Consider the following 13,417-nt stretch of genomic DNA (forward strand, 5'->3'; position numbering starts at 1 on the left):
GGCATTGTACAGAGGATGTTTTTGAGAGGTTTTGCAAGACAGTGACATGTTCCAGTGGTGTCCCTCTTTCAAGTCTGCCAGAAGTAACTGTAGTATTGCTGCGACGAATGGTGTTTTTATCTGATTTAAATCCTTTCCACTCAGCTGCCTTAGGAATCTGCCATGTTGCAAAGTGCTCATTCCACTGCTAGCTAGGGACTGGTGTGAAGGTGGTTTTGTAGTGGTTTTGTGGATTTAACTGGATCTAAACTAACTGTCTTCTGATATCCTGTTAGGGATATCCTGTCAGAAATAATTTCTACTGCATCTCTGCTGGCAAGTCAAGAGCAGAGAATGGGCTTGTGGCTCTAAAACTCTGCTTCAGTCTTGAGACTTAGGAGAGTTTGGTTGCTTGGGGTTTTCCCCCACTCCTTAACAATTACTGGTTATTCAAGTTTTTATACATCTGCCAGCTAAAGTTTTAGAAGCTGTTCCAAGACTTGTTCTTATCACGAAACCTCTGCTTACCAGAATCTCTGAACTGTGACTATGCATTGTAACAGCAGAAGGGTTTAAAGCTGCTGCAGGCATTTAAAGGATCAATATCCATCAAAATAAATGTTTCCAAGGTATACATTTTAAGGAACAGAACACGTTGAGTGTTCAGAATCTTCCCTGCTTCAATGTGTTTTGCTGTTTTCTCACGCTACTGGAGAAAAATGCATCCTTTTCATAGGCAGTGTAGCCCCTGTGGGTTAGAGCCCTTCCTTCCTGAGAGCTTGAAAAGGGCTGAAAAAGCCTGTGGCTTCTAATACAGTAAGTAAATAAATACCATGTTCAACATTGCACAGTAGCTTTAAGATCTTGTTAAACCTGGATGGTTCATGCCTACAGTACCAGTGAGATTTGGAAATCTGTTTTTTTACTCAGATGACACTCCTTCCTTTCCCTTTGGCAGTGTCCTTGGAATGCTCCCCATTTTAATTCTGATAGAAGTAGATTTGCTGTTTGGCATGGCTTGCGTGGAAGCTTGTAGGAAATATTTCTTCCCTGGAGTGAATTAAGTGTCTTGGGCTGTAGTGCCTCATCTTGATAGTTCAGAAAAGTGGTTTTCCATCTGCAAACATTTTCTTGCTCCCCCCCAAAAGATAAATAATTGTATCCACTCTTGTTTTCTCTGTGCACTTGTACAGATGATAAAGTGGATATGATAGCTTCATTAGAATGACAAGCATTCCTGATTTAGACACACTGAGCTCTGCTTTACTTGATGAGCCTTCTCTGCACAAAGCTCTGGATCTCCGTGTCCTTGGGCATGCAATATTTCCTCATGGATTAATGGATACTGAGCAAGCTCTTTTATATAGGCTACTTAGGCACAACATGTTTGCCTTCCTGTTTTCCCTCACTGGCTGCTTGTCATTTATCCTGATCTTGAATCAGAGCTACCATTCTCTGTTTATGTTCAGATTTCCCTGTGTCTTATTGCACTGTGAACCCATTCAAGACTGGAGCAAGGAATCTTGCTCTGTTCCTTTCTTCCTGAGTTTTCCATTTTCTGTTTCACAAACATGTTCCCCAAGACAGCTTGTTTTGGTTTGTGGCCAGGTAACTGTCTAATTACAGAAGGTATTTGAGTGAATATAACTGAGGGCAGAATTGGATCCATTATGTTTTCCTCCAAGTGTAGTGAACGGAAATGAGATTTGAACACAACAGGATATTGTCATACTTTGATTTTAAAGGATTTAAGCCATGAGGCAACTAATAAATCCACTGCAAGACTATTTCCTAGCACAGTTAATTGAAGCAATGCCAAGCTTTTTCAGACACTCACCCCAAGTTTTCTAGTGCTCCCTCTGGTCTCGTTACATGTTTAATTCCTTTTTCTTAATCATCTTTTTTGATGCAGCTTCTTATACAGATGGCTTGCTGCATCTCATCTGCTTCTCAGGGTGATAGGTTTCTAGGCATCTTCTTTCCTATTCACCTCTGTATTTTTGATTTTTCTTTACTCTAGAGATTGGCTATGTAGCTTGAATTATTATTTGTGTGTTCTCATTTGATTTGTGTCCCATTTACCTGTTTTTTTACAGCTTTGCCCTCTTGTTTTGCTAACAGCCACCAGGGAACTTTCTGTTCTTTAAACCCTGTGTTGTTGATTATACTTTTTCACATTATTAAGGACTTTATGAACCAGACCTACTGCTGATCAGTGTTCAGCCTCTGGACTTTTTGTGCAGTTCAGCTTTTAAATTCAAAGAAACACTGATCTTTTAAGCTGACCTCAGTTTATTTCTATCTGAGGTTTTTTGCAGATTAGTTTTTCCAATTAGGAAAAATTTGAGTTAAAAACTTCATTAAATACTTCACTAATATCCAGATGCAGTAATTCAGATGTATTTGTGTTGCTCTACTTATTAATTTGATTAGACTGTCTGACTAGTGTGAATTTTTGCCCATACTGATCATTGAGAGAACTGCTAAAACAGAGGAGCTACTGATGATTTCTGCATGTGGTGTGTAAATGGTGGTTGGTACTTTGATATTTTGATATATCTGCAGTCCCTGACCTGAGGCCTGAAAGTCTTTGCTGTCCTCAGTGTTTTTTCTAAAACAAAGCAGCACTGAGATTCCTGGGGTAAGGTCTAGTAACCCAGTTGTAGGGTTGGGGTCTCTTTGGTCTGGGCTGAGTTTGTACCATATTCTCTCCTTGTGATGACTTTGCCATTTAGAGGGTGTCCCTTGGACAGTGCAGCAGGACAATCCTGACCTGCCCTGGTTTGCAAAACTAAATACAGACAGAAACTCCAGTTACCCCATAGCAGTATAGTAGTAAAACATGTGTCTGAAAAGCCAAGCAGGTTTCAGCATCACTTGGATGCAAATGCTGTGAGTGCCACCAGAGCAGCTCTGGCACATTGTGTCCCACACAGTGTGAATTTTATGTAAATTCATCTTGTGAGCTTCTCTGCTGGCTCACAAAGCTAGAGAGCAGAGAGTAGCTAATCTGTGCCTAGTGTCAAGAGACACACCAGGACTCTGTGCATCCTACTCCACACTGTGCATGAAATTTTAATACCTAATGAGCTGTAGATTGCAGTGCTCGTTTGTGAGAGAGAATTCCCAATGGGACATGATTTGCAGATCTCTCACTGGATTATCAATATCTGCTTTACTTGTTAGATTCTTATCTTTGGGTTGAGAGGACTGCTCAGTTGTGTGGGATTACAGCAAATGTGATTATTGTTATAGACTGCATTGGAATAAACCTGATTTCACTGTCAGACAAAATACTATTGTAATTCTGTTCTGCTGACTGGGAGATACAAGGCGCCAATTAATTGTCTCGCTTCCTTTTTGTTTGTTTTCTTTTTTGCTTTAATAACATCTCTTGGCACAATCGTGATTTCCAGTTACATTATAACTAGTGGATAACAGCATGACTGTAAACAAATGGAGAGCACTATGGAGTTTGCAAATACACAGAAAGAAGTGTTTAAGATCCATTTGGCCAAACCTGTTTACTGTGTACAAGCAAATGCACATTTTAATTGTCATACAGAGCATCCACAAATTTTAAGGGACAAGTGAGGGCTGTTTTTATAGTTGAAAGAATGAAGTGCAAAGAAGAGTGCTCACCTAAGTTGTCTTTTCTGCTGTCTACTGTGCATCTCTTGTTTTCTGTCCCAAGACTTTTCCTGGAGGACTGGAAGGCTCCTAGGAGCAGGCTGGGCAGACTCTAGGAAAATCAAGTAGCTGCACATCCAGCATACCTGCCAGAATAAGGGGATGAAGTTTAGCTCAAGCAGCTGTTTGAGAAGTTCTCAGGGTTAGCTGCACTTTAGTATCTCCCCCAGACTACTGCACTGCTGGTGTTTTGGTTGTTATCCTAGACCTCTACAGAGGGCACTGAACTGCAGGAGAAGCTTCTTTTGGAAGCTCGACCCTACTTTGAACCCTGATGTCTTTTAGCAGGTGTTGAGTGAGCAGGGATTTGTTTACATCCTCATGTTGAGGAGCTGGCAAGCTCCCAGGGACACAGGAGCATTCCCACATCCAGAGCAACATACTGGTCATGCTGGCTGCTAGAGGGGTTGGGAAAGCAGGATCTTGTCAAGTCACCTGTGTCTTATTAGGCAGTGACAGAAGGATTTCTGTGGCAAAAGCAGCCTGTGCTTTTTCCAGCCCTGGAAACTGCATGGGAACAGTTTTCCATCAGGCTGTTACCTGTGTCTGCCCTAGCGCTGTCACAGGCTCCACAAGAGAATGTGCCTGGTTCTCTGGACTGGTCAAACAAGACTAAGAAGAGCCTTGTGATAACACAGTTTTGTGATAACACAGTAAGTCTTCAAACAGAGGAGCATCTGAGAAGTGTATTCACAAGATTCAGTCTGTCCTATCAAACGCTTCAGCTGGCTGCAATTTCTGCTTCATGGCTAATGTGTGATCACCATCTCTCAGGGATGGGGATATTCCAGATCTCATAAGCTACAGAAGAAAACATTTTGATTGATGAATGTTGACAAGATTTAAGAACCATAGAGAAGAGGATTCACTTAATTACCCCTAGAAATTCTGTGAATTTTCAATAGATTGTTTGCTAGAAGTATGTCACTTGCCTGAAGACTGCTTCCAGGAAAAAGATCTGGAATAACAGAAATTATTTCTGTTGTATTTAGAGATGACAAATGTTGACTAGAAAAGAGCCTTGATACTTGTGGACAAAGCAACAGTTACATTTTTATGTGCTTTTCTCTGAACCAGGGACATTCAGTTATTTGATCCATTGTAATAGACCTTGAAAGCTAGGGGATCATGTAGCTGGAGTTAATAAGAAAACCATTGTGAAATGCACAGAACTTGCCACTTCATTTGTGCTTTTGTTTTTTTTTTCTTTTCCTTCCTTTTCCCTCCCTTGTAACTATTTTGGAACAATCAGGTAGCCAGGGATGCAGAAAAAGATCAAGCTGCATGAAGACTTCCTCTGTTTCGTATAATGAAGCTGATCACAGTCAGGAAATTCAACAGAATCTCTCAACATATTCCTCTTCTAGGAGGAAATTACTTCTCCTTCCTATCAAATTTTAATGAAAAAATGCCAAGTTGGGTTGGCTTCACTTGGTTCCCAGTGTGATGGTTCTTTTTTGATCTCTGCATGAATTCCACCACCCTGAAGGTTTTATGGAGGTGTTCTGTGGAGCCATTTACTAAGAAACTGCTTCACATTTTTCTGCATGTGTGTATGAATACAGAGAGAGGCACAGAGAGACATTTCCAGAGCCTTTCCAGACTCTTGGAAGTTTTTAATTCAGGTGCATTTCTAGTTAGATCAAAGCCTGTACAATCCCTGCAAGTGTGCAGCTACACATTTCTAATATTGAGGTATTGGGAATGTCTGTGACTAAGAATACATTGGACACTTTTGTATTTCTCCTCCACACTCATTCTTGTATTTTTAAGGCCTTTTTTGTGTTCCAGTGCACAATAAAAAACATTAAAATTGATCTGTTATTTGCTTAGCTGGCACCAAACCTTAGCAGGCCACTTATGGGTGCTTTGGGAATCAAGTCAAATATATGCAAAGTGTGAGGGGAAAAAATGCAGAGTGAGGCAGGGAAAGTGCAGAGTGTGAGGGGAAAGTGTGAAATGGGAAGGGAAAGTGTGCAAAGTGTGAGGGGAAAATGTTCCAAGTGTGAGGGGAAAAGGGCAAAATATGAGGAGGAAAAGTGGAAAGTGTGAGGGAAAAAGTGCAAAGTGTGAGAGAAGAAGGGAAAAAGTACAGAAAAACGTGAAAAGTGATGGAAAAATGTATACAAAGTGTGAGGGGAAAATGGGCAGAGTGTGAGGGGAAAAGTGAGGAAAAAAGAACAAAGTGAGGGGAAAAGTGCAAAATGTAAAAGAAAAATGGGAAGTGTGAGGGGAAGTAGGGTAAAGTGTGATGGGAAAAATGCAAATGGAAAAGTGCAGGGGGTGGGGGGAAAAAGCACAAAGTGTGAAGGAAAAAAGGTTCTATGAGTGAAGGGTAAAATGCAGTGAGGGAAAATGCATTGTTGAGGGGGAAATGTAAAAAAAGTGAGAGGAAAATGTGCAGAATGAAAGAGGACAAAGTGAGAGGGGAAAAGGGGGGGTCTGAGGGAGGGTGGAGGATGAGAAACTCTGGCCCTCTTCAGCAGGAGGTGTCTCAGTGGCACTTGAGTGACTTGTGTTGAGCATTTCACTGGCCAGGTACCTCAGGAAAAAAGAGGCATTTTTATGTTTGTACTGCTTTTAAGTGTTTTAGTAAAGCACTACTGAGTGGCCCCATAGGGAGGGAAATTGTAATTCATCGGATAAATTAGAGAAGAGGTGTTTGAAGGGGAAGAAAAACAACTTCCTTGTGCTGGCAAACTCCAAACCCTGCAGAGAGAAGGGTCTTGCTGAGGGCTGTGGCTGACATGGCTTCTGGTGTGGTTACACAATGTGAGTTCCATCCCAAAAAGAGACATCAGATCAAATTTAACATGGCAGTGGTGAGTGGAAAAGACAAGCCAATTAACTACAACTTGAAGTAAAACCCACTAGATATTTTTGGATGTTTCATCAAAATTTTAGGGCTTAGATAATTCTAATGCAAAAAGCCAAAAAAAACCAAAATGTGAATCTGTCATGTCTCTGTGTCTTTGCATTATGTGTCTCTTGTCTCTCTAACTTTTTATACCTGAACATACCATTAAATCTTTCTATTATATATCCAAAGATAAAAGGTGACAACTGTAATCAAAACAACTGATCATATTATTTTTTCTTGCCAGTGTCTGTGTAAAGGTTTAATATGTTTAAGGAAACAGAGAACAAATCTTGCCACTTAATTGAGACTATTTTTTTTTTTTTTTTGGATGACTGTCCACCAAGGATTATTCTCTCTGCAGTTGGCTCAGAATATTACTGACATTGGTCACAAACAATCTATTCTTTAATATCCAGGACACAAAGGCCCTTTGACATCTGCCATCTCCATTCTGCAGATAATCTCTCACTGGTGCAATATTGGCTGTAATTGAACTTGCAAATTGCTTCACTTTCTGAAATGCTGACTGCTTAATTGTGATAGGGGAAATCACATCTTGGGCTGTGAGCTCAGACAAGTGTGTAACTCAGAAGCTGCCTAATTATACGTGTGAATAATGCTCACTTTATGGTATGTGATTTATGTTAATACCAGCAGCAGTGCACAGGAGGACCATCTCCATCTGAAAAACAAGGCCCCTGTTTGTCAGGTGCACTCTGAGAGTGAACACAAAGATCACTTTGAGAACCTTGAAAACTGGATGTGCATGAATCAACCTGTCCGTGTAACAAAATGCAAGTGCCAGCTATCCCATTCAGTCTTAACTGTTCTTTCCTCTGTTATTTCACTTGGTGTGGATACACAACACATTCTTTACCTATATCCCAGTAAACTTCTTCTCTCTTCAGAGTCTTCTCTCAGGTGGATTTTAGGTCAAGCAAACTCCATGATAGCAACTGGTACTGTTGGCATTCTCTGGTAGATTCAGGCAGTGGAAAGCTGGTTCCTAAACCTTCAATTTTATGAAAAATCTCAGTGGTAGGGTTTTTTTTCCTGATTTTCACCTTCTTAAATTGTTTCTTGTGGAAAGGAAAATACATGGGCCTCTATCTCTGGGTGATTAGTTACTCTATAACAAAGCAGCTGTGGATCCTGACAGGATTGCACTCAGATTAAAAGCAGTGGATGGACTTGCTGGTTTTCTTTCCAACCATCTTACAATTGTTGTCATAAGAATGAATGGCAGTTCCATTGCTCTGTGTTGTCACTGCATTTCTTCTCTTATGAATAAGTTCATTTAATGCTACCAGTCTTGGGTTGTTATGAAAATGAGGATGTGCACTTAAGACTGTTACAGCTTTTCCTCTCTGAGCACAGATTTTAAGTAAATGCTTTACATGCAATATTTGCATCATGTGGTTACAAGTTTTAAAGAAGAAAAAAAAAAGAACCAGCAAAAATGACCGAGTTTTTTGCTACTTTTTAACACTCTAGAAAAATATGTGTAAGTTTATATGTTTTAGTATAAAAAGGGTCCTGAAAGGAGAGAGTAGCAAAGTCAGGAGTATGACTGAAGTCTTCAATTTTTCAATGCTATCAACAGGAAAATGAGATTTTGATTTAACAGACTGTGCGGAATATTTTGGGTTGGGCACAAGAGGTAAGAAATTCTCATTGTTGGGAGTCACAACAATCTCTGTAGTTCAGAGATACAGAAGATCTGTTTTACTGTAGGCAGGCACTGAAATAACTAAAGACGTGGTTGAGATGAAATTTAGGTGAAATTTGCTGAAATTTAGGTGAAATTTGAAATTTAGGTGAAACAGGTGAAATTTAGACAAAATTGCAAAAAATACCAGGCAAAGAAAAATGTCTCAAATTTGTTCAATTAACCAGTAATCTTCAATAATAGATTAGTGGATTTCTTTTTAGTCTAAATGTGCAAATTGACACCCTAAAGTCAACTTCATGCAGCAGGCTTGACAGCAAAAGTCCTCCTGTCGCAGTAAGAACAGCTCCACTGAGATGAATGGGGAGATTTAAGCTGAGGATAGGACTCAACTTTCTAATTTGACAGCAGCATATTAAATGATCATTTATGCTGGCACACAGTGAGATATGAATTAGAAGGCAAGTATAAAAATTACAAAGCAAAGCTTAGTTCCCCCTTGAAAGATAGTTCATACACATGCTGAACCCAACTCAAAAGAGGTCAGAGCTACCTGTATCTGTGCCTCTATGCAGGTTTTTTGGTTTCCTCTGGAAAGTGGAAAAGTGAAGGCTTTGTTTTGTCTCCCAAAGACCCCTTTCCTTCATGGGCTTAGGTCTCTTTTCACTGTAACTCTGATTCCCCCATGCACTTGATTTTCTGTAGATGCTGATTATGGAGTGATTTATCTTTGTTACAGCAAAAGGAATGTGTGTTACTGGCAACTTGTATGGCTGAAAATGAGGTAGTAGGAACAAAGAATATTTGGATACCCAGGTGAAAGCCAGGCTGATGGTTATATGGTCTTTGACACGAGCCTGTGTGTAAGTGTATACTGAATTTATCTGCATGTCACAAAATCTGTAGTTGAAATTAACTGGTGCTTTCCCTGGGTCTGTGTTTCTCTCAGGACAGATATCCGTGGATGGATTTATGCGGTATCTGAGTGGAGAAGAGAACGGCGTCGTTCCACCTGAGAAACTGGATCTAAATGAAGATATGTCTCAACCACTGTCACACTATTTCATCAACTCCTCACACAACACCTACCTCACAGGTACAGCAGTGCTGGACACATCTAATTTCTTCCCTTACAAAGATTCTGAGTGTATTTTCAGTGGTACTGTAAACATCAGCATTAAACAGATGATGGAGTTCAGTCTTCACGGAAGCAAGGGTGGCACTTGATTTTTGGTGCAGCTGCAACACAAGTGCATCAAATATACTTTTATTAACAGGTGAGCAGCAGTTGCATTGTTCAGATAAGGCCTGCTCAGAAACCCTGTGAAGGCCCTGGAAAGTTTCCCTCCGATAGGATTCCAGATTAAGGCCTGTGTTTAGGGAGGAGAATGAACATTGTACTTTTTATGACACTAAAGATAGCAAGACAGGCGTGCAAAGCAGAACATGGGAAACTTCTCTGTAGCTCATAAATTTGCCCCTAAACATTAAATCTGGCAGTTTGTTGTGCTCCATGAAATTTGCTTTGATTCAGAGATTAGGGAGATTCCAACATGGCACATAACTTTCTGACAGCCCATAAATGCAAGGAGTGGAGATCTGCTCCCTGACAATATCTAACATCTGAGCTGAAATTTTTAGGTGCTGTCGTGTTTTTACAAAGGCTGAGCACCCAGAAGCTCCTGTTAATTAGAGCTACAGTCTGAACTGTACTGTTTGCACAGCAAAGTCAACAATGCTCTAAGACTCAGAAAAAGCTAAGGCAGTTTAGGAACTCGACTTTTGGCATTCATTTGCTAGTCCAAGGTTCTCTTAACTTGTGAGAAAATAATTGTAAATTTACTATTTTAGTTTGGTTTACATAGGAACAAATGTTTGGGCAAGCAGATGTGCACAGGGGTTTTCTCCTGTTTGATTTGATGTTTGCTTTGTCCTGTCGTGTTTGCTAATGACTTAGCATTATGTTTAATTTTAAAAAAGGATGCTGCACTGAGTGCTATAAATGTGGTTTATGCATAATGTAGGCTTTTTAATGCTAATAATAGACTGACCAACTCTTTCAGAGTGCCAGTATGCCAAAACATAAACAACTCCAGGCAGTGGTAATGCCCACTTTAAACAGACCTCATGGGAGTTATTTTCATCTGCTTTATGTTTGTTACAGCTCTTTCTCCAGCACCTTCGCCAGCTTTCATGGAGTGAATGAACTGTCATTGTTTCCATTAGACACCATTTTTTAAGGGTTTATATCTCGGCTGTAAAATGTGTTTTGTGCTAGAACTTGTCACATAAGTATTTGTTTTGACAGCGATTTTCTTTCTCTGCATTAAAAGAAACGAAAATCAGCGTGGCCTCTTTTAAGTTATGATTCCAATATGCAGAAATTTATGCTCTTTGGTGGAGTGAAGAAATGGCCAAAGCAAAAGCAATTTTTAACTGTGATGTTTTGCAGACCTCTTACCTCCAATATGGACTTTGTTCTGTCACTGAGGATTAGTTGGTGCTTAAGCCAAATGCTGCAGCTTTATACAGATATTCTGGAAGAAAACAGTAAAGCTGTAGTACTAAAGTGAGAAGCACAGGCCCAGGGGAGGTTTAAAGACAATGCAATCTGAAGAGATAAAAGACTGCTTTCCCCTCTACCAGCAGGAATTTATAGCCAGGTCCATACCACAGATTTTTATCTGGGCTGATCAGGACAGAGATGTGTTCCAAAGGTTTAGAGGTACAAGAGCCAAAGCCCAAAGAATTAAGGATGGGAATTCATGATTAGTCCAACCTATTCTATTTTTCCTAACTGCACTATAAGTGACCTCACATGTTTAATTATTTACCTTGACACTTGCTAAATTTGCTTTGACTTGTATGTGAAAGTCTGCAAATCATCCCAGACTGCATCTACATGTTTCTGTTCCTGCATTTCCAAGTAACTTCTGAGGCTATATTTGGAAACATGATCTTCAGTCTTAATTTGACAAAATATTCCTAGCTTAGTAAACAGGGGGAGTAAATCAGGATAAACTCAGGGGATAGTGCAAGAGAAGTTTGAAACTTTCAAATTCCTTTTCAGAGTGCATGTTTTCACATTTACAGGCACAAACCTCAAGCCCTTCCCTTTTAGTGGGTTCATTATGTTCAGTGAATATGTGGCAGCTGGCCGACAATGGGATTAATGATTTGATTTTTATTTGTGCATTACAAAAACTGACAGCCCTGGATTTTGCTCTGAGCCTACATCAGATACAGCAATCACATTCCCATTTGCTTGCTTCCAACAAGGAAGTAAAATTAATAAAATTAATGGTGGCAGGCTGTTCTTTTTTTTCCCAAAAGAGTTTGAAGGATCTGCTCAAGGGCTCATGGCTTTGGAAGGGAAGCCTTGGAAGCACCTTTGCCCTGATTGAGGCCATGAAATAACAACTAGTCATGTGATAATTATCAGAACAATAAGAAAACCATTCAGTCTGGCATTACTTTCTGATTACTGAGCTTAATGCCCTACCAATTATCTCTCCCTTTGTTCGTTTTTTTAACCCAGAAAAAGCATGCACAAAGAAGCAAGAGTATAACATAAAAAGCACCATGTGCACACTCTGAATTTATTTTTAATTATGCTGATCATTTTCCTAGCCTTTAGTAGAAACCCTTGGCAGTACATCAAGTCCTGATTATTTATTTAGAAGTGTTACTGCTTTCTTTTTTCTTAGGGAAATGTAATTTTTAAGAACAAAGGTAAAAATCCATGAAGAAAGAAGTGATTTGCAGTGAACCTAGGCTAACTTAAAGAAATGTCATCTTTGAGAAACTTTTTTTACTGTCTCATCTTTTTTTCTCACTGGTATCACATTTATTTCTTTATTCCTTTGAACCCTTAAAGTGCAACCCTGCTTTTTCCTGGAGTCTCACCTCAGGTTTCTTCTTAGGCACAGTGGGGAATGACCTTGTAACATTTCTTTCAGCAGCACCTGTAGTCAGAGACAAATGATGACATATCACACTCAGCCTTGCATGTTTTGAGGGCTGGGCGATTTGCTGTTGTTTATGGGAAATGCAAAATACTAAAATCACACACCTTTAACATATGTCTTGGATAAAAGGAACAATAATCTCAGCAACAGGTTGCTGAGATATCAGCTGAGCACATGTAGCCAATGTGGAACTATCCTATCCACCCTCAGCATCTGCTTCCCTCCTTACAATCTGGTATTTCAGTTGTTTCTAGAAAAATCTCTCATGAGGGGCAGTTCTCTTCTCTGTTGCTGCCTGTGACCTCTCATCTACCATCCTCCAGCGTTTCTGTTCTCAGTGATTCCTCATTTTCACTGTTGCTGCTTATTATCTGCATTCAGTACTTCCTTGAAACCTTCTTCACCTTCAAAGCCTCCAGAACAGTTTCTAAGCTGACAGCACCATATGGAGGGGATGGAAAGCTGGGTGACACCTTCCTGCTGCTGACCACACATCCTGCTTTGGTCCAGTGTGAAGTGTTAAAAACAACAGGCAAGGCTGAGAGCCTGATTCTGACTGACATACAGGCAGGAGTAGAATATGGCACAGTGTGGGGTCTGATCTGCTTGTCCTGTGCTTGGTGAAATAGCTCAGGAGAAAATAAATTCAGATAAATGTGCTGTGTCTAAAAATCCTGAGCTGCCAGCATTTTGTGTGGCTGCTGGAGTGAGGAGCCAGGCTCCCAGAAGTGTGGGGCTCTGAGTTTGCACCTTGCAAATCCCAGTGTGTGAGGGTACTTGTTGCTTCCCCAGGACTTGCTGGGGAGAGGAGATTTAGAACTGGTGTTTGTGCACAGCAGAGGGGGGATACAGGCACCTCATGCTCAGAGACTGAGTTGGTAGAGAGGGAGGAAGCAGCCTCTGGTTCTAGAATAGTGAAGAGTCAGGTGGTTCCAAATAGCTGGATCCAAGTTCCCCCAGGCTGGGGAGGAAAGAGTTCTTAAATAGATAGCAACCACGTTTTAGCTCCATGTATTGCAACTAACTTCCACTTGGAAAAAGGGCTGGATGAACCCAGCAAGGATGCACTTCCTGAGAAATGAGCACCTAAATGTTGTGGAAGTGTGGAACTCTGTATGGGGACATGGGTCATATCCTCAGCTTAGATCAATCAGCACCAGCTCATTCTGCATAGTATTCTGCCAGGTGTCATTTAGCCAATTACATTTTTCAGAAAAGTGAATTTTTGTCAAAATTTATTTCTCCTTATCC

At 40.3% G+C, this 13,417-nt stretch overlaps 1 protein-coding gene across 2 annotated transcripts in view; it reads left to right on the top strand.

The window, feature by feature from the left end:
- PLCB1 (phospholipase C beta 1) overlaps window positions 1–13,417 on the top strand; it is a 332,313-nt gene that overhangs the window by 219,335 nt on the left and 99,561 nt on the right. For both annotated transcript variants that reach the window (XM_056486829.1, XM_056486830.1), the window contains exon 10: window positions 9,148–9,294. In XM_056486829.1, the coding sequence (XP_056342804.1) occupies window positions 9,148–9,294 (147 nt within the window). The remainder of the gene's footprint in view (window positions 1–9,147; window positions 9,295–13,417) is intronic.

The sequence above is a fragment of the Oenanthe melanoleuca genome, chromosome 3 (assembly GCF_029582105.1).
Source record: "Oenanthe melanoleuca isolate GR-GAL-2019-014 chromosome 3, OMel1.0, whole genome shotgun sequence".
Lineage (NCBI taxonomy): Eukaryota > Metazoa > Chordata > Aves > Passeriformes > Muscicapidae > Oenanthe > Oenanthe melanoleuca.